This window comes from Bidens hawaiensis, unplaced genomic scaffold, assembly GCF_021521415.1.
Source record: "Bidens hawaiensis isolate Kalapana, Puna unplaced genomic scaffold, B.hawaiensis_p1.1 tig00014409_1, whole genome shotgun sequence".
NCBI classification, from domain to species: domain Eukaryota; kingdom Viridiplantae; phylum Streptophyta; class Magnoliopsida; order Asterales; family Asteraceae; genus Bidens; species Bidens hawaiensis.
In genome coordinates, this window is record NW_027492250.1 from 474,710 (window position 1) to 496,650 (window position 21,941).

Genomic DNA, 21,941 nt, shown 5'->3' on the forward strand with positions numbered 1-21,941 from the left:
GTCATAGATCTTAACATTTCATTATGACTATATTTATTTCTTATTGTCATTAACAACTAGGAATCATTGTCGACAAACCTCGAGGAGCTTGACCGTTTTTCATCCTAGTCTTTTCTCTTATTATCTCGTCCTCGTTTATTCTACTCATTAAAGGTAAGTAAATTCACATCCCCCTGTTTACCGCTTTACAAATTTTGGGGGCGTTATGCGTTCAAAATCAACTTCTTGTTTTCACTACAATTCCGTTATATGCATAATTGTAATTGCTCGATTAGTTGTTATGTGCGAATATGACTATGTGTTTATTTTATGTTGGTTGGTACCTCATCCTCATCCTCATTAGTATGATCATACGCCGTCGGAGTAAACTCTTATCTATGTGAAAAGAAAACTTTTATTTATTGTTACACTAATTGTAGTGATTTACGATTATCGCATGGAATTGTCATTTTATTATTATATATACTCAAAACCGTGTTTTACTTGCTCAACTTTATGTTGAAAAATATATATATTTTCACGCATGACGCGGGTAGCTTGGATGATTTCAAGAATGTCGAAGTAGATGATATCATATGTTGCTCGATGATTTGAAGAACATTAATATATTTTAAGTTTAATCATGTTGAATGTTTTGTTTGAGAACAATGTATGATTATGCTTTGATGTATGGTTTAATTGAAAGAATAATTTAGATATTGACACGTGTAATTACATAGTGTCTTCTGAGCTATGATACAATCAATGTCGCGCCCCAGCATGTTCCGCCGTAGGTTGGGGTGTGACAGCGTGGTGGTGAGTTTTCAAGTCAAATTGCATTTTTGATTTGTCCCTTTCGACTTGGAGAAATGACATGTTTCGCCTTAAAACTAACCGGGAGAAATATTGGCAAATAGGTCAAAACTTTGGATTATTAAAAGCCAATATTACTTTTTTTTAATAAAAAAAACGAACCGAACTACTTTTTTAACAAAAATAAATGAACCGAACTACATTTTTTAACAAAAATAAACGAACCGAAACACTTTCTCAACAGAAATAAATGAGCCGAACTACTTTTTATATAAAAAAAACGAACCGAACCACTTTTTTAACAAAAATAAATTTAGAGAACTACTTTTTTTAACAAAAATAAATGAACTGAACCACATTATTAACAAAAATAAACCAACCAAACTACTAATTTAACAAAAATAAACGAACCAAACTACTTTTTTTTTTATCAAAAGTAAACAAATCGAACCACCTTTTTAAGAAAAATAAACAAACTGAAACAATTTTTTTTAACAAAAATAAACAAACCGAACTACTTGTTGTATTATAAAAAATAAACATATAGAACCACTTTTTTTAACAAAATTAAACGAAACGAACTATTTTTTTTATCAAAAATAAACGCACAAAACTACTTTTTTATAATAAATATATGATCCAAAGTTTTAACAAAAACAAATGAAATAACAATTTTTTGTTAAAAAAAGGAGTTCAGTTTTATTTTTTTAAAAACCGGTTCATTTCGTTTATTATTGTTAAAAAAAGTAGTTCGGTTTGTTTATTTTTGATAAAAAGCAGTTTAATTCATTTATTTTTGTTATAAAAAGTGGTTCGGTTCATTTGTTTTTGATAAAAAAAAGTAGTTCGGTTCGTTTATTTTTGTTACAAAAGTAGTTTGATTCATTTATTTTTGTTAAAAAAGTGGTTCAGTTTGTTTGTTTTTTATATAAAAAGTAGTTTGGCTCATTTGTTTTTTTGTTAAAAAAGTAGTTCGGTTAATTCATTTTTTGACAAAAAGGTGGTTCGGTTTGTTTATTTTTTATGGAAAATTGGTTTTAAATAATCCAAACTATGGCCTATTGGTAAATATCCATCCCAACTTTACACTTGTCTGCTGGCAGTACCAACTACTTATGCATTTGTTTTTAACGGGCCGCGACTAACGGATGTTAACTCCGTTAGTCTTTGTCTGACATGGCGATCCCAACTGTCAAAAATCAGATTACGTGGACGTCTACGTGGCGGCTGACTGTGTATTAAGCTTTATGTATAAAATTAATATAAGTATTCTTCTCTCTCTCTCTCTCTCTCTCCCTCCATCATAATCGGCCACCACCAACACCACCACCCACACCATCTGTGATCGCCACCACCACACCATCTTTGACCGCCACCACCTCCATCACAATCGGCCACCACCAAAAGGAGATCGGAAAACCTCTTGAATCAACCTTACTTCTCTATTTTCCATTTTTTCCAGCAATATTGATGGTGGGGAAGACGATGCTGGTATCGTGTGTTTCCAGCAATGATTGAACATGACAACAGTGGTGAATACCCTGTTTCCGAGCAGCCTAATTTAACCTTCACGGAGCCCTAATCAAATTTCAAAGACCGAAGTTCAACCTTCACGAAGCCTTAGTCGGATTTTGAAGACCCAATTCAATGTTCATAAGCCCTAATCTGATTTTGAAGCTCTAAATCATAAACACCCAAATCTCCATGTTTTGGTCACCAAACCCAAACCGGAAATGCGACATTATTAATTATTAAAATTGAAGGTGATGAAGGTGAAAGATTCTTGCTGCAGGGTTGGATTTTCCCGACGATTTCTCTACCGGAGATGGGGATTGGTGGTATACAAGTTAAGATTTTGTGGTACAACTCTTATGGTGTGGCAAGAGAGGTTGATGGTGGCAGGTGGTGCGATGGAGGTGGTGCGATGGCGGTGGTTTGGTGGCAAATGGTGGTGACAGGTGGGGCGGGTGATGGTGGATGAAGATGAAGAGAGATAGAGAGAGAGGGGGTGGAGGGAGAGAGAGAGAGAGTAAATCTCTCTATATATACATATATTTTAAATACACAGTCAGCCGCCATGTAGACGTCCACGTAATCTGATTTTTGACAGCTGGGATCGTCACGTCAGACAAAGACTAACGGAGTTAACATCCGTTAGTCGCGGCCCGTTAAAAACAAATGCATAAGTAGTTGGTACTGCCAGCATGCAAGTGTAAAGTTGGGATGGATATTTACCAATAGGCCATAGTTTGGATTATTTAAAACCAATTTTCCTTTTTTTATAAAAATGTAGTCAGCTCGTTTATTTTTGTTAAGAAAGTGGTTCAGTTCGTTTATTTTTGTTAAAAAAGTAGTTTGATTCTTTTATTTATTTTTTTTATAAAAAAGTAGTTCGGTTCGTTAATCTTTGTTAAAAAAGTAGTTCGATTCATTTATTTCATTTTTGAAAATGGTCAGGTTGGTTTATTTTTTTATAAAAAGTAGATTTGGAGGGAAAAATAAACAAGGTTTGAAACTTTATATTTTTAAAAACCAAAAGGATGCAAAATGGAGGGGAATGATAGTTTTTTCATCAAAGGTCAAACGGTGTACTGACGGCATGGTTCAATTTACCACACTCAGCAGACGTCAGACTGTCAGATGTCAAAAATAGGATATAAGGGTTGCAACCAGCAAAACCATACTGACCACAACCCTTCAAACTGCAATTAACTCAACTAAAAAAAACATTGATAAAGGAAATGAGATGGGTTGAAATATCAAAGGCTATGATTATGGGCAGAATGTTTTCTTTCTTTAAGGAACATAAGAGGGTTTTAACCCGAATATTCCATAACTCAAAAGTCATAACACTAGGAATGAAAGGTTGAGTAGCTCATGAAGCATAGTTAGTCATTTTCACTGAAAGAGTTAACAGGTGTGCCAATTGTTAGCTTTAATACCAAAGTGTTATTGTTTGTGATCATATAACTAGCTAAAGGGAAAAAAAAAACTCAGGGATTGATTTGATAATGTTTAATTTGATGGTTGCTACCTCTAAATATGCTAATTAAAACAAAGAAAACATAACATAAACAATACACATACTTATTATCACACCATAACTGAATGTAACAACCTTATTTTAGCAGTTCAGACTCCAATAGTAATTAACAGGTTTGAATTATCTCAATACAAATAACCAACAAAGTAAGGACAACGGGAGCCGATAAATCTTAGGTGTAGTGTTGAAACAGTTTGAACATCTTATGACAAGATGTACTTTATTGTGCAGGCAAGGCTTAGAAACTAAGAGCGTATTAGTTTCGTGTGAACAAGTTCATAGATGCTTGTATTTCTTCAAGTGTCAAACCCTTGGTCTCAGGTACCAATTTTGCAACAAACAAAATAGTTAAGCAACATATGCTTGCAAACATGAAAAACGTTCCTGCGAAGAAAATAGAGAGTTATTTAGTTTGTAAGCAACTTAGCATTGTGTTTACGTGCTTGTAGAGAATATTGGCTCAATGAATAGGTGGCAGTTTGGATTCATTTTCTTAAAAGTGTTGATAAGAGGCATGTATAATCTCAAACTGGTAAAATAAAATAGAAAATAGCTTGAAATAAAGGGAAAATCACAAATATAGTCATTTGGAGTAAAAGAAAATTAACAAAATAGCCATGGAATTTGTTAGATGACCACTTTATCTTTTTCGCGCAAAAGGAGGAAAAGTGGCGCAGGAGAAATGGTGGTGCGCCGGACCCATATGACGCAGAAGAAAGTAAATAATGGGGTATGAGGCATTTGGGTTGGAGAAGGAGCAGAAAGTCAATGCTATTTGGTAATTAAAAAAAGTCATGCTTATTTTGATATTCTTTTAGTCAATTCAATTTGGCCATTTTATGATTTTCCCCGAACAAATAGGTCAAAATTTGCCTCAAGAGTATCTTTACGGCTTTACGCATGCAAGACACCGTAAATCATTATATGAGAAATTTTTTTTTTTAATTTTAATTACATACTTTTTGTAATTTTTTCAATCAGGTTAATTGATGCTTACTCTAGATCCTAAACTTATATGAAAAGTTTGCAATAAGTTTTATGTTGCAATATCAACTAATGTAATTTGTTTGTTCTTTTTATATTGGCAAGATGACATTATTAAGCAGACATGTATTATTACTATTTTTTGGATTTTTTTTTATTTTCAGAATGAGAGTGTGCAAACCTTCAGTGCTCCACTTCATTAGGAAGTTAAAAGCGTATGAAATGACCCACGAACCAAACCAGTTAACTGCTGTCACGAGACTTCCAGCCGAGCCCTTAATACTTATGGGAAAGATCTGAAGTGAAATATATTCAATAAGACATTATACAAAGAACTAGCTAGAACAAGTAACATTTGCATTTATTTATGATCATATCAATCTCAATAAGATGTATTTAACTCAAAGCATGCTATAGTCACCTCAGACATAATGACCCATGGAACTCCTCCCATGCCTAATGAAAAGGATCCTGTATATACCTGCTTACAATAAATCTTATAATTAATAGTTCATTTACATTATAAAGGCTTTGACTAGTGTCAAAATGCATTACCAATACCCCAACAAGTGCCAAAATGGGGCTCATTCGGTTATTCATATGAAGGTCCTGCATCCATTATTTACACATCATTTTCTGTCTGAAAATAAAACTTTTGTTTATAAAAATAAATAAACAAACCTGTAGCAAGAATGATATTCCAGTGAGGAAGCAACCTAAGAATGTTCCGGCAGCAGAAACCTTTGAAGAAGTAATTATATGTTCGGGTTATCAACAGATTTAACTTAGGATTTGAATCTCACGACATGACATGACACGACACAAAAACACAACATGAACCTCTGTATTTTTTATTGTGTTTAATGAGATCAGTTAAATTAGTTGGGTATTTTATGCCAAAATTTAAAAGTTATAATAGAAATTTACGTAAGATTGTATAATTAGAATGCAATTATTTTAAATACATTTGAATATATACGTGGTTAAAAAATATATATTTCAAAGTATTAAAACACATTAAAAAAAATCGGGTTAAACTGGTGTGTTCATGTCAATCAGCGAGTTTTCATGTTGTATTTGGATTCATATACACGCCCTGCTTGCGGTGCGCGCATATAATGTATATATGTGTGAACCCTCGGGTGGGAAAAAGTGAAATTGCACTAATTTTGACGTTATTTTACTAATCTCGTGAAAATAACGTTAAAAGTGGCGGAAGGTTAATCAGGCATCATGTGGTGGCGTTGATAGCCGAAAGACAAGGGTACATGCACCGATCAGCCGGTTTCCCGATGATTGAGTGTTATGTGCCTTATGTCCAAGGCTTGATGCAAAACTACTATCGAGCCGGGGGTCTCACCGGAAGCAGCCTCTCTATCCCTATGGGGTAGAGGTAAGGCTGTCTACATCTTACCCTCCTCAGACCCTACCATAGCTTTTCTATTGGTGGGATATACTGAGTACGACGATGATGATTTGGATTCATATACTTGAAAAAAAATTCTGGTTTATACAAACCAACCCTCAAACACAACTTGTTTTCGAACTCCTATGTATAATGTGTTTAGTCTAGAGAAAAGACAGTACCAACAGAAGTGGCCTTCTTCCTGAAACATCCATCAAAAGTACACCTAATAAACTAAATGGAACCTGCAGTATAACATATAATCCGGTAATCATAAAAGTTGCAAAATATTAAGATAGCAACTAGTTGAGAGCATGAATAACCTGAACAATAACCACTGCTACTGATCCAATGCTACTTGAAAAACCTGAATCAATTTTATCCATAATCATGTATTGCTTATTAATTCTGACCACAACTAATCACGTATCACGCAAAAAATAAATTCATCCTAAAGTGGAATCCTTACCAGCAGAAATAAAGATAGAATCCACATAAAATGCAACGGCGTTCACGCCACCAAATTGTTGCAATACCATAAGTCCAACTCCAACCTAAAGCACAATTATCATAACATGAATGCATAAACATTTAATGTAGTTAATAATTACATAACTAGTGGGAAGACTCACAATAAGCGATCTAGCATATTTTGGTTGGAACAAATCAAAGACTCTAGTTTCTGGCAGCTGATGAAGTGCTTCTGTATAATCCTGTACCACAAGATGAGCATGATATTCGTAACATCTTGAAAAAATTAGAGCTATTTTTGACAACTTTATAAGTAGAGGGATCAAACAGTCATTAGACCAAAATTAAAGTTCAAGGACTAAATTAAGAACTACTAAACTGTTAGGATTAACGCACACACGAAACAGAACACGACACGAACGCTATAAACGAACACGAGGATATAATGTGGTTCGGTCTAAACTGACCTACGTCCATGGGTGGCAGCTAGGTATTATTTATTGAGTGACAAATAATTATAAGTACATGACATGATATAAAGAGAGACTAGACTAGGATTTGTAAATTATTAAACAAGAAATCTAAATGGGGTTGGGCTTGGGCCCGAACGCTCGCACCCGTCTTCTCTTTGACTTCAAATAATAAACCTGGCCAAGGCCTACAGACCCAACAATCTCCCACTCAGAGACCTTGAACACTTTCATTTTACGCTCCAGATCGTACTTTTCTAATTTGTGCATCTCTAATCTGAACATTAAACTTATTCTAGTTACCACCACATTCTCATCAATTAACCAGAAGGCCCGTTGAAGCTCCCTGGAACTCCAAAACATTAGTCACGACTAAAAGCCTCTTACTCGTTCTCCGCCCTTACCGACTCCCATTGTAACGAACTACCGGATCCTCAGATATCCTGAGAACAAACACACTCCATATCCAGCAAGTAATCCACTGAAGAGAGACTTTTAGAACTAGAATACTTGTTTTCTTAATCCACTATCGACTTGGAATTGTAGCTCAATCACGACCTATGCTCCCACTGTCACGATGTCCTCTGACTGATTTTACCTTCCTAGCTTGTTCTCCGAAATCTTCACTTTGGCTCTGGGTTTGGTACTTGCAAAACGAACCTTCTTCTGCTCACGAGATCCTGTGAACCAGATTTTGTCTTTCACCAAAATTGTATCCACTCCTCTCGGTGATATGTCGACCATATACAACGAACCCATTTTCTTGCCACAAGAAACCACGAAATTTCCTTTGACTACCTTCCACTGCCCATTCCCGAACTTAACATCATGCCCATGGTCATCCAACTGCGTAGCTGAAATCAAACGTTTCTTCAACTAGGATAACCCCCACATCTTTCAAAGTCTAAGAAGTATCGGCTGAAGGTATCAAATCAACATCTCTCATACCCATAACCTATGGAATATCATCATTCTCTAGTTAAACCTTTCCAAAATCCTCAAACTTTAGATTCTTTATCGTTTCACTATAGTGAGTGGCATGAAACGATGCACTAGAATCCATCACCCAATCATCAACGTTAGTATTAACATTGCAAACCAATGTTGGACTTAATCTTCGTCCTCGAGTCAATGAGGCGGGTTTGACCGACTCGAGCCTATGATGAGTTCGTGTCTTGTTTATCAAGTTGAGCACGTGACTTGGTTTACATGGAATAAATTACTTGGTGAACAAGTCGAGCCAATGACTTGGACAACAAAGAATTTATTTATTAATTATTATTTAGATTTCAAAACCCAACTAGACTAGAATATAAATACCATAATCATATTCAAATACTAACTGGTAAAACAAATCTTAATAAATAAATTCTTTGTTGTCCAAGTCATTGGCTCGACTTGTTCACCAAGTAACTTATTCCATGTAAACCAAGTCATGTGCTAAACTTGATAAACAAGAAACGAACTCATCATAGGCTTGATGAGTCGGCCAAACCCGCTTCATTGACTCGAGGACGAGAATTAAGTCCAAAAATCACCCCCCTAATTTCCGACTCGAAAATAGGTGGATCTTTAACTCCGAGCATCTCTCTTTTGCTTAGATTCTCTACTCCAAGTAGCCTTTCCCTTTCTTTAACTCCGGATGCCTTGACATAACTTGCCAGTTCACCATCTTGAGTTAAAAGTATTTTTGGATCATCAAGAAATGACTTCTCTTCCTCGCTCGAAACGAACCTTTCTATCCAACATAAAATCATTAATTTTCTTTGGAAAAGTGTTTGTTCGAGTCAACCGTCTCGGGATATATGGACTCGATTCAGCATGTATTACTTGGTGAACAAGTCGAGCCAATGACTTGGACAACAAAGAATTTGTTTATTAATTATTATTTAGATTTGTTTTTACCAATTAGTATTTGAATATGATTATGATATTTGTATTCTAGTCTAGTTGGGTTTGAAATCTAAATTTTTATATATACCCGAGCTTGTGGGTTATATCATGAAGAGAGTAAAGAGATTTTAGTATTGTAATTTTCGAGCTAACGAGAATTACAAAGATCGAGCTTATGATCTAAACTTTGTTTTTGTTTTTATCGATCCTGGTCACCAAACTTCAACCAAAGCCTCATAACTAGTGAGCATGTCATCTGTGTCGTCTTTTGTAACTTTCCCTTCTTTCTCACCATTCAAACACTGAATCCTGAAGTGTCCCGTCTCTTCACAACCCCATCATACTATATCTTTACGAGTCTTAGACTGATTTCTCCTCTTGCTCCCACTGCCTTGTTATTTTCTCCTACCCCTACATTATGTGACTAACATATTGCTTGATGACTTGAACTTCTGCGTCTTGAATCTTCTCCAAGAATCAGGTCCCGAATCCCATCAAATGTGATTTTTGTAGACGGACAACAAAATGCAGTCACTATTTGATACCAACTGTCGGGCAAATAGGATAATAACAATAGGCCTAGAACTTCATCATCAAACTTAATGTCGACTGGCACTAATCGGGACATGATCGAATTAAGATTATCAGTATGCCTTGTAACTAACCGACCCTCTTTCATTCTAGTTGTCACTAGTTCTCGGATAAGATAGACCTTATTTGTTGCCGAAGGATTCTCATACATTTGGCATAGTGCGTCCATCATACCACGGGCTGTGGTTTCTTTCATGATGTTAAACGTCACATCTTCCGACAATGACAAATATATACAAGCCCTAGCCTTCTTGCCTAACTTCTTTCAGCCTTCATCTGACAACTTTAAGGTTTTTCATCCTCAAGCAGTACATCTAAGTCTTTCTGAAAAGGTAACGCTTCAATCTACATCTTCCACCAACCTAACTTCTGTTCGTCAAACTTCTGTATCGAAACCTTTTCGTATCTTGCCATGACAATGACAAAACGAAAACCTAGATAAAACAGAGACAAACACAACAATGGCATGGGCCTGAACTTAATGGTTATTCTACCGAACTCTGTTAAAGAATCAACCTATTTAAACGCAGCGGAAATACGAACCGTAAATCAGAAACTGAAACTTTTAAATTGAAACGATAAAACCTGACAAACGCGATCAACACTGGTTCTCCGTTTATTTAAATGACTTCTTCTGAATTAACGACTTTACATTAACAAAAAAAAAAGGGATCTTGATTATCTCGTTCTTTGCTTAATCGAAAATTTTGAATAATAAGAAACTTGTACCCAAAAAATAACTACCCCAACTCTCGTAACTTCACGGCCCAATAAAGTTGATATTCATAAACTAGGCTACTGCCACTTTATGGCCCAAGTATTCTCTTGGAGCTACTTCACTCTTTCACCGCAAAAAAAATAAAAAAATAAAACACACTCTAGGTCTCCAACAAAATAGGAAACCAATTCTCTTGGTCGAGGTCTTCTCTTGCGGTAGTAGTGATTGATAATAAAATTGCTTTTAAAAAAAGGAACAAAACATGTAAACAATCTCTAACGATGATGCTTACTTTTTTCCTCAGCGCCGAAAACCCAAAGAGAGGCTAGCAATCACACGTTGGGACCCTAGCTTCGATCTTTGGAGCAGCGATGACAAACTGGAGTTAGTTCAAACGTTTTCTCGTGTGATACCGATCAAGAGCCAATGTTCTAATACCACTTGTTAGGATTTACGCATACACGAAACTGAACACGACATGAAAGTAATAAACAAACACGAGAATTTAACGTGGTTCAGTTTAAATTGACCTACATCCACGGGTGGCAATTAGGTATTTTTTATTGAGTAACAAATAATTAAAAGTACATGACGAGGTATAAATAGAGTATGAACTAGGGTTGTAAATTATTAAACAAGAAATCTGAATTGGGTTGGGCTTGGGCCTGATCGCCCGTACCCGTCTCCTCTTTGACTTCAAATCATAAACCTGACCAAGGCCTACGAACCCAACACTATATATGGTCTTAGAGGACCGCCATCTACTTTTTGATGGTCCGTTATGAATCAGATTGGGCGTAGGACTGCTATCGTTCTCCCGAAAGTCTGATACGAGTATGTTAACTCGATTAACCAATTAACCCCAAACTGACACACTGTAGATAACAATTCATCCGAATGTGACACGTGTTGATAACTTGACAATGCGACGACCCAACGCACCTAAAATAAATTCCCAACAGTCCGTCGGGGATCCCAATGAACCTTCAGCAAAATCCCTAATGGTCTACCAGGTGTCCAATATTCAACATATGTATATATATATATATATATTGGGCATGAGCTGTCTATTCTTGTATCCCAGATTCCAAAACACTCGTCAAAACCCATTCCAGACTCCCGACACATGTAGTCGTGTTCCTGAGCCCTCAAAGTTCGTGTTATGGTTCTGATCTCGATGTTTGTTCAGGCGAAGGTTTTTCCCACAAAGTCGTAACACAACCTTTATTTTAGCTTGATGTAAGCTTATTGAAGTAATGGTTATTGCTTTCGTGAATTATTAGCTAAGCTAAGACCTTAGACGATTATAGTAAAACCTTTAAGAGTTTAAACCATAGGCACTAGTTTTATACGTAAAGTTTTTGACAAATGTTTGTTTCTTCATTAGATGAAGAAGCGTCACTTTTTAATAAAGAATTAGACGGGTGCCCACCCGATGCGGCGGGTGTTTTAAAAGCAGACCCTGTTAATCATATAACAATTATGAGTGTTCATGGTTTGGTTTAAAACATTCAAACCATTTAAACAGGTTTGATTTCACTGTTGGTTTCTAAGCTTTTGGTCGGTTTCAAAATTTTCAAACTGTAGCGAACGACTTGGTTCATAGTTTATACTGGAAACTAGACTGGTGTTAATGTTGAATGCATTTTAATCTTTTTTATTCTTTAGTATTAGTTATGTTTTGTTTTATATATTAGATATAGTTAAAATATAATTGAACAAAGTAATTTCTAATACAAGTAAACTTAACTATTATAACTTTCAATTAAGTTAATTCTAGTATGATGTTTTTATAATTTTTGTTCATGTTATTATTTCGCCTCCTCGGTTTTCCATTAATTTTTACCATTTATTTGGCTAAAATTATCATTCTTCATTTTATGATCCTCTCAAGCATTATATTTTGTTAATGCTATTTATAATTGATGGTACAACTAAATTAACAATCATTTTAAACAAAATTGATTATGAAAGCTTATACTGTAAAGCCAAACCGGAACGAGACCGTCAGTAGCGGTTTGGTTTTATCTTTCAATGGTTTAGTTTTGGTTTTGGACGACAAAAAATCGGTACAAACAGCTTGAGCTCGCTTAACTTAAAAACCTCTACCTAACAATTAATTTTCTAATATTGAAAAAGTTATAACAAAATCATATTCAAATTAAAGAAAATAAAATTCTCATTTTTATAGTGATTTTTTTTTACAAAAATATTAGCGTATGAAAAAAGTTATGGCCGTTTAAAAATCATGGTTGGAAGTTGGTTTAAAATTGAAAAAAAAAACATAATATTGTTAAGGATGAGGGGACAAACTTATAAGTTGGGTGTATTGTGTTTAAAAGACTAGTCAAACAAAAGGCCCAAGGCCCATCTGTTGTGATAGTTTATTAAAACTCTTAAAATCAAGGGTCTTAATATACTCTTGTATCATGTATTATATATAGTATTGATAATGACTAGTCAAATATAAGGCCCAAGGCTCGTCTGTTGTGATAGTCTATTAAAGGATATTTTGAAAGATAATTTATAAAACGGTGTTAATGTTTTTAAACAAGGTTTAAAAATATGAAAACCAGACCCTGTAAATAGAGGTGCACACAGAAACCGGTTAACCGGTTTTTACCCGATTTTATAACCGATTACTAACCGGTCCAATCCTAACCGGTTACTAACCGATCCTAACCGCAGGTAGTAACCGGATTATACTTTTGATTTCAAAACCGGTTATAAACCAGTTAACTTCGGGTTAACTGATTTTTTTATTATTATTTTATTAAAAATCGGGTTTTTTTCGGTTATTAACGGTTAACTGGTCATGTCTAACCGGTTAAAACCGTTTATCTAACTGGTCAAAACAGGTTACTACCCTACCCGAAAACCGGTCTAACCGGTTAATTCCCGCAAAAAAATCTGGTTAGCAAATTAACCAGTTAACCGATTTATGCACCTCTACTTGTAAAGGTATGAGATTAGATCATATAAATGATTTATGTATTAAAACGACTTGACATTAGGTCAAGAAAGATAATCAAGAAATCATAAGGACTGAGATTGATAATTTATAAGGTGAATACACTTTACCTCTTAAACTCTTTTTAGAATAAATGGGTGTGTGTATCCAGTTTAAAGAGTCAGAAAATATTTCCGGAGGATTATACTTAATCCCTAAAACGTTTTTCACGCAAAGGAATAATTAAAAGTAAGACTAAAATATACATGTTTTTGAATCTTTACACACATAGAAACCAGTGGACGCAATGTAGCCATGCATTCCTTGAGTTGTGTATATGTTTAAGTGTTTAACGACCCACAAAAGTGTTTACCATCCTACTAAGTTGTTAAAAGTTATTCTCATTTGTCGTCTTAACAAATTATGAAAACATTTTTGAGTCAAATCAATGTTATTCAGTAGCAATAGCTGGCATATTTTCAAGAGTGTTTTAGGTAACAAAGAATAGATAAAGGTGGAAATGCCCAACAAAGATTGGAGATTCCTATATAATTGATGGCTCAACTAATTTTTTAAACTAACTTCAATGTAAACTTATTTAAACAAGTAAAATTTCGTAAACGCTACTGGTGTTTTAAGTCCCAGTTTAATATAAAAAAATATTTCATTTAAACAAAATTTCCGTTGTGTAACAAACAATGATTTATTGACAACAGGTACCGATTTTTTATCATATATTTGCGCCCCTTAGTCCAGGTGTGACAAGCATGAGCATAATCATGATCATGGCATTTTCATTATAATTCATAAAATTAGAATTAGAAATTTAAGGGAAATGAATTGAATAAAGATATTACTCTGATCTCAGTAGCTTCTTCAAAGATTTCTGCATTCTTTCCCCTGAGTCTTTGAAGTGCAAACTCGCAGTCTTCCCACAAACCAACTTTTGCCTGTAAATTATAATATCATACCTCACATGGTAAAATAAGAATGAATCAAGAAGAATATAAATGTCGTAGTATAGATGCTCATTAACCACTTTGTAGCATTTATGATTATTTAAAATATATAAAAATAAAACTTTAAATAATAAGTTTACGAAACAATAATATTATATTGGAAAGCTAACAAGAAAAAAACATACATATTTTTGAATAACCTTGTTTTTAATAAAATTTATATCGAAGTGTTTAAACATGGTTGTGTTTTCAGTTTTGTTTAAGCTAACAATTTAAGTTATTAAACAAAAACTAATTTATATATTATATTAATTGTTAACAAAAAAACAAAAGAATAAAAAAAACATTAACTAGTAATTGCATAAAATGATTTGCAAACTAGTTTGTATTGGTGAAATAGTTTGTGATAAATCAACTATAAAAAATTAATTTTTTATTTTATTTAATGCCATATGACAACCCAAACCACAATTGGGTTGCCAATGGGAGTGGTCTTACACATTAGGAAATAAGTCGGTAACAAAAATCATCCTTCATATTCACATTTTGTCACACTTTACATCATTTCAACAAACAGATGTTAATTTTTTGTGTTAAAAATGTGTTCATATGCAATGCACATAACTATTGCATTTAACAAAATAAATTTATAAATTTAAATTAATGCATGTAAGTGGAAAAAGACGTAATTGTTACAAATTACAAAAAATCTTAAATGAGGTTTAGTGGTAGGAGGTTTGGGTTTTCCAATGAAGATCCAAGTTTGATCCCACTTGTGTAATTTTTTGATGGATTATGACAATGGAGGTTTTGAGCTCGGCCTTGCAATGTTGATAGTTTGAATGCCGAGCTCATCCTTACGCCAGAGACTTCTGTTCTTGTGGTGGCACAACGAATGTCAAGTGACAGCCGTTGATATGGTTTCATGAGAGAACACCCAAGCCAAACTCCGAAGTTAGCGTTGACCCGGGCCGATTAAGATAACATAGTCTGGTCAGAGTAATTAAGACAACGAAGCTCTCTAAAATTGGGGAGTGCTGTGGACTAACATACAAGAAAGTTGCTGCTCCAAAATAAATAGACAAACAAAATAAAAGTTGTTACAAAATACGACCATTTTTCTGTAGTTTTTTTTTGTTTATGGACTAAAAGTGAAATTTGCTATATCCAGTTATACACAGACATTAACAGTTTGGCAACTAACTCACCAACCATCTAGGAGATTCCGGAATGAAGAACAACCCTACAATCTGTAGCATACATGGAATGGCTCCTGAAAGCATTAAGCATGTAATAAGAATAAGAGAAGGCAACTTCAACCCAAAAGTAGCAACTAACTTATTACTAAAATAATATGATTTTTGTAATCATATTTTGAAAAAAAAGAAAAAATAAATAAATACTACCATGTCTTGCAACTCCACTTTTGGTCAATAAATTAAAAAATTCACCTCATCCTACTCTACTACTTTCTTTTTTGTGTTTTAATTTTTATATATATAGTTTAATAGGTTGTGGATAATTAAAGCCGGTTAAACCATAATGCACAATATAAATGATTAGCTAGTTATTGATTCACTGTCTACATGGCAATGATATGGCCCTATAAGTTAGTTAAGTCATAACACATACTCTTATAGTTGACCCAATCACGTCCACAAACTATCTATTTAATATTTCATTAATATCCACAAACTATCTATTTAATATTTCATTAAAATCCGGAGAAATCAACTGAAATTTACCAATAAAGGCTAGTGTGCGCCAAGGAATGAATGGTCCAATAAGCCACATGACAGATAATCCAACACATATCATCACCTGTAGATGGTGAGTTGGACATTATTACTCAACATTTTATGATTTTATCTCAAACATTGGTGGATTCTTTAAGTCCCGCCTCTCGTATTTTTTGGCTAGAAGTACAAATATAGCCCATTTCCTTTAAACAATTTTATATTTTACAATTTTTTATGATATTGTAAATGTTTAAGTTTCAGTCCCCTCTATTATTTAAATGTTCAAGTCCCACCCCCCCCTCTGAATTATGCATGTTCAAGTTCCGTCACTGATCCCAAACATAAAAAAATGTTTAGAGTTTGCTAATAACCTGACAAGCATTGGTAAAAGCTCCACGAAGGTTTTGAGGAGTTATTTCTGCTATGTAAACCGGCACCTATTACATTTTCCAAAGTTGAGACGTCAAATATTCAGAAAGTTTGTGTAACTGAATCAACTACCACATAGGAGAGAACCCCAATTCCATATCCGGTTGATAGTCGTCCAGCATCAAGCAACCAAGAAACCTGCAATAATAAGATTAATCAAAATTCGGAAAAAAACCAAAAAACGAGCTATTAAAAAGATGAGTAGGGAGAAGAATTGCCTTTGAATATACAATTGCTAGCCACCCTAATAGACCGAATATTTGAGAAAGTCCCATTGTCTACATAATAAAATTAAACAATGAGAACCAAAAAAACAAGAAAACAAAACCTGATTATAGCAAGTAAATAGACATTATCATGTACCATTCTCCGACCAAGGCGATCAGCTATTTTACCACTCATAATTGCCCCTACCATTGCTCCAATTGTTAGTATTGAACCAAAAACCGAGTACTGCAAGAACCAATTCAAAAAAATGGTATTTAAACTGGTTATTTTAGATTAGACTAATTTTCACATAAATATAAAAAATTGTTACTAGTGTATTGGCACAAAATGACATAACCTCTTCCAAAGACAAGCCAAGGTCACCCATAATTCCCGTCTGAGCTGGAGATGAAAAGCCAACCTGAATATACCAGAGATTAGTATTCATAAGAAAATCAGCATTGTTGTGCTAATAATTTATATATCTGAATAGATTATAATTCTCTAAATTAGAGAGTACGGTAACCTAACATACAAGAAAATCGTTATTCTAAAAAAAAATAATAAAAAAGTAATAGAAAGTATGTGCACATAAAATAGGGGTTCTATTGCACCCAAATGGAGAAGGGTTTGTAGCGTTTGGATAAATCATAGAACAGAGTCCATTGATGATATTTCACTAACTGCTGTAGTTGAGATAGCTTAAAATCTAGATGTCGTGATAGAAAGAATAAGACTCTTTAAGAGTATTCACATCCAATTCATTAAATAATGTCAATGTGAGAGATATTTTTATAATATAAGGAATGATTTATAATGTTGTGAGTAGATTTTTTAGATTTAACCTTTTTTATTAACATTTAACACAAACCAAACTATATATGGATAATGGGTAAGCGAGCAACAAGCTGCGCCGCTATCCCCCCTTTGGATCGCAAAATGTAGTGATTTTTCTGTATTATTTGAATAGTATCTGAAACACCCTATTATTTTTTAGGATAAAGTTATAATATAAAGGGAAGAAAAAATGATAAGTATGAGAAAGATTTATGACTACACAAAAAAACTCTTTAAAATAAATTCAAAAAATAAAAATATATAATCTACTTAAATACAATAATATGAAATAATAAAAAGTTATACTAAATGAAAAAGGATAAGGTAGTACGTAGTGGGGCGAGTAAAGGGGGCGATTTGGGCGACAATATGGAGGAACAAACCCCCCCCCCCCCCCGGCGATATTGAGGTGAAAAGGGGCGGGGGCAGTGAGTTTTTATCGCCGGAAGAAACGAAATAATAATAATATAATATTATTATAACCGTTGGATAACGGTCAAATTAAAAAAAAAATTAAATTAAAAACTTAATATAAATATCAAACCAATTAAACCATTTTCACCATATCATACACAAACTCAAACATAAAAATACCAATTATTTTCATCATTTCATACTTCTTTAAATAAAATGGGTTCCCCGGATTCCATGAATTCTGCCGAGATTTGGGATCAAGTAATGAAGGAGAGTCAAAGAATTCATTAGATTCATCGACGAGTGGCGGAAGAGCATTTAGAGGTCACGAACGCAGTTCGGGCCGTCGCCAATAACATGGTGTCCGGCTCTACTAGCTATTCGCCACCACGTAGATGGTTATAATATATGTGACGGGATCGTAAGCAAGCGAACGATCGTTTGATGAAGGACTACTTCAACGACATACCTACATTTAACGGCGTTATGTTTCGACGTCGTTTACGGACGTCTAAGCGTTTATTTTTGCGCATCGTTGGAGATATGGAGCGGGAGTATGAGTATTTTCAACAGAAACCCGACGCAAGAGGATATTTAGGATTCTCTGCCATCTAAAAGTGTACTTCGGCTCTACGCATCCTCGCATACGGCAACACGACCGACATCAACGACGAGTATTTAAGGATAGCTGAGAGAACAACGAGAGACTCGTTGGAGAATTTTGCATCGGTACAATTTAAATTGTTTGTATTAATTATTGTTTTTAATATAAATATTTTTTAATAATTTATTTGTATAGAAATAATACAATTATACTCTTGTCGTTAACTGGGGATTCCAACCTCAAACGACCCGACTCGCATATACGATGTACACGAAAGCAAACTTTCTTTTTCACACATGATCAGGAGTATAGATTGCATGCATTGGGAGTGAGCCAACTGTCCAACCGCATGGCGAGGTCAATACACTCGTGGTGACCATGGAGTGCCAAAGGTTAGTCTTCAAGCTATATGTTCACACGACCTTTGGATTCGGTCAGCCTACTTCGGCTCAGTCGGGTCCAACAACGACATTAACGTTCTCAACGCGTCACCCGTGCTAGAGTATTACATCAGCCGTAAAATACCGGTCTTACCGTTTTATGCCAACGATACCTTCTATCGTCACGGATACTATTTGGGAGATGGGATATATCCAAAGTACTCGATCATCGTCAAAACGTTTCAATACCCGATCGAAGAAAAAAGAGACTATTTTAAGAAGAAGCAAGAGTCCGTGAGAAAAGGATATCGAGAGGTGTTTCGGGGTTCTAAAAAAATGTTGGCATTATGTGAAAAACCCATGTCGTGTATGGTCGTTGGCAAAAATGAGCGATGCCATGTATACATGTATCATATTGCATAATATGATTTTAGAAGACGAGGGAAAAACAATATTGCAACACTATATACTAGGAAGCGTTCCAGAACAGTTCCCTGCACCAACCCAAGACCAATGAACGCATAACATTCACCAGCTCACATCAAGTGATATACATAACCAACTGAAGGCGGATTTGGTTCGACACGTGTGGGATAATTGTCCCGATGAGGTCGAAAACGAGGTTGAAGACGAGGAGGAGGACGAAGGCGAGGACAAGAACAAAGACGAAGACGAGGACGAGGACGAAGATGACGAATTGATTAGTTTTTTTATTTGTATTTTTATATGTATTTTGTTGTGGTGTGTTTTTTTTTATTACAATTTATTTTTATTATTGGTGTTTTTTAGTTTTATGTATTTTTTTTAATTTTAATGCATTTTATTTAATTATTTAAATAAATTGGTTTTTATTTGTTTAGTTTAGTTATAAAAAGAAAATAATAAAAAAGATACTATGAGCCCAGTTTGTAGTCCATACATCATTACACCCCAAAAACAAATTCTCACCCGCTTGCTGACAGGGCGCCACGTGTTGCAATTCGCCCCATTTATAGCCCCCCACTACGCATGGTCTAAAATATTTAATCATAAAATGAAACAAAATATAATATAATATAACGATCTAATACACGTTTTTTAAAAAGGAAAAATAAAAGCATTCTAAAGATTTGGCAAGATACTTACATTTTTAGAATAAACATTTAAAAATAATAAAATAATGCAAAGCAGGTAACTTGAAACAGACTTTTCTTATGAAATACTAATATTTCAAACGAATAACAATTTAATAGACGAGTAACGAATAATTGTCAAACCTAAAAATTGAGAGGTATATTTGGATTTGATGATATAATCTACAAAGCCTTTGTTACACTTTAGCATTAATGGAAAATAATTTAAGCAATATTCTAAAGACTGCAAAAACAAAGAAAGAAACGTATGGGACATCCGATAAAATTGGTACGACAGAAATGTAGTGAGGAATATGATATGGATTACTTACAGCAGAACCGAAAACATATGATCCAGATACCGCTACCAAAGTGCTGAACACAAGTACCGAAGAAGGTGTGTGATTGCTGCCCCGGTGCAATAAACTTTCAACTTTTTCCCTTCTGCTTGCCATTTCACTTGGTGTGAGGGAGATAGAGAGGGGGTGATGAAAATATAGGCGATGGTGATTGTGTTTGAATTTAACTAATCCCAAGTGGTCACCATCACAAAAATATAATAAATGATAGATTTATACTTTCCCCCCTTCATACGATTGGATTGTTTTTCTTAAACAGACGTTTAAGAAATATTTTATCGAATAAAACTAGTCTTATTAACTTACTAAACTTTTTTTCTAATGAAAGCATTATATTTAGCAACTAGTTTTAGAACCCGTTTTATTAATACATTGAATTATTTTGAATTAAGTCAGTTAACTTTCACATTATATATGAAAGCATTATATATGAAAGCATTATACACGGGATTTGTCAATATCTAAATTAATACATTGAATTATTTTGAATTAAGTCAGTTAACTTTCACATTTTATTAAATTAAAGGTTTAACATGTTTTGTTGTTTCAATAAGAAAATCTTTTTATTGATTGGATTTTATTTTGTATTTTTTATTTTTATTATATAACATTTTTAATTTTTTTTTTAAATGTAACTACATATATTGCAAATCCTGACTCCCACATCTTCTCTTCTATTGCTTTCTTGACGTACAAAAATATGATGAGGTTCAATTTGAAGGTTTAGTGATCCGATTTGAAAAAAAGTTACACAAGTAACCTAATTGGAACACTTTTAAAACTTGGTTATTATTCTGTAACATTTTCCTTTTTTTTCATCTAACTTTTCTAAAGTATAGCAAGCTAGCCAATCTGATAATAAAATTACTATGCAATAATTTATCATTTGAAATAGCAAATATTGTCAAGCCATTTGACAAAGTTAACATTGCAACTGACATGTAATAATTTGTGACTTAAAAAACAGTCAAGTGTTCATACTCGTAGCCCAACTGGTGCATTTAAAGAAAAAAAAAAACTTCAAACTGTACATCATATAATCCCACAACAAAATTGTTACAGTAGTTCCAATCAGCAAGGAGCTGAAAGTTACTAAAATAGTCATACGATAGAAAAACTATGAGAATTATGATATCACCCAAGGGTTCCAGGAGACTATTTGTTAATAAGCGAAGTCATAAAAAAACCAAGAACTGGGACGGTTTTCCTTATTGTATTCCTCCTTCTTGTGCCAGTCTTGAACTATCATCCTGCACTATGTTTGATATCACTTTCTGATTAAGTGTGGTCTACACTTACAATATTGTCATTTGTATTAAGTCCTGTATAAGCATATATCTTTAATAGTAATAAATAAATATAACCCATAAGCAATAAAAGTCAAAACTCATGTTACTGTCTTCTATTCAATATATAAACCAACTAAAAAAATAAACACTTTAATTAGGACGACCCATTAATATATATACACAATCCTAGGATGAAAGAGTTTCACTAACCTGAGGGCCACCGATTCCGTCTTTTCTTTCTTTGATAACTTTGCCATAAGCGTCAATTCTTTTCTTTATTATATCATGTCTCTTC

The 21,941-nt window shown here is 34.0% G+C and overlaps 1 protein-coding gene across 1 annotated transcript; it reads right to left on the bottom strand.

Annotated features, from left to right (window-relative positions):
* Positions 1-3,874: 3,874 nt before the first annotated feature.
* On the bottom strand, positions 3,875-20,504 carry LOC143546657 (sugar transporter ERD6-like 5). The gene is made up of 18 exons (XM_077038278.1): positions 20,331-20,504; positions 17,010-17,072; positions 16,808-16,897; positions 16,663-16,722; positions 16,517-16,582; positions 16,387-16,452; positions 16,022-16,097; positions 15,485-15,549; positions 14,175-14,267; positions 6,857-6,937; positions 6,694-6,778; positions 6,548-6,591; positions 6,407-6,493; positions 5,501-5,560; positions 5,375-5,428; positions 5,241-5,300; positions 5,001-5,115; positions 3,875-4,219 (listed from the first exon to the last, which is right to left on the bottom strand). The coding sequence occupies exons 1-18, from the start codon at positions 20,451-20,453 to the stop codon at positions 4,092-4,094; spliced, it is 1,416 nt and encodes a 471-aa protein (XP_076894393.1). The 5' UTR covers positions 20,454-20,504; the 3' UTR covers positions 3,875-4,091.
* Positions 20,505-21,941: the final 1,437 nt, after the last annotated feature.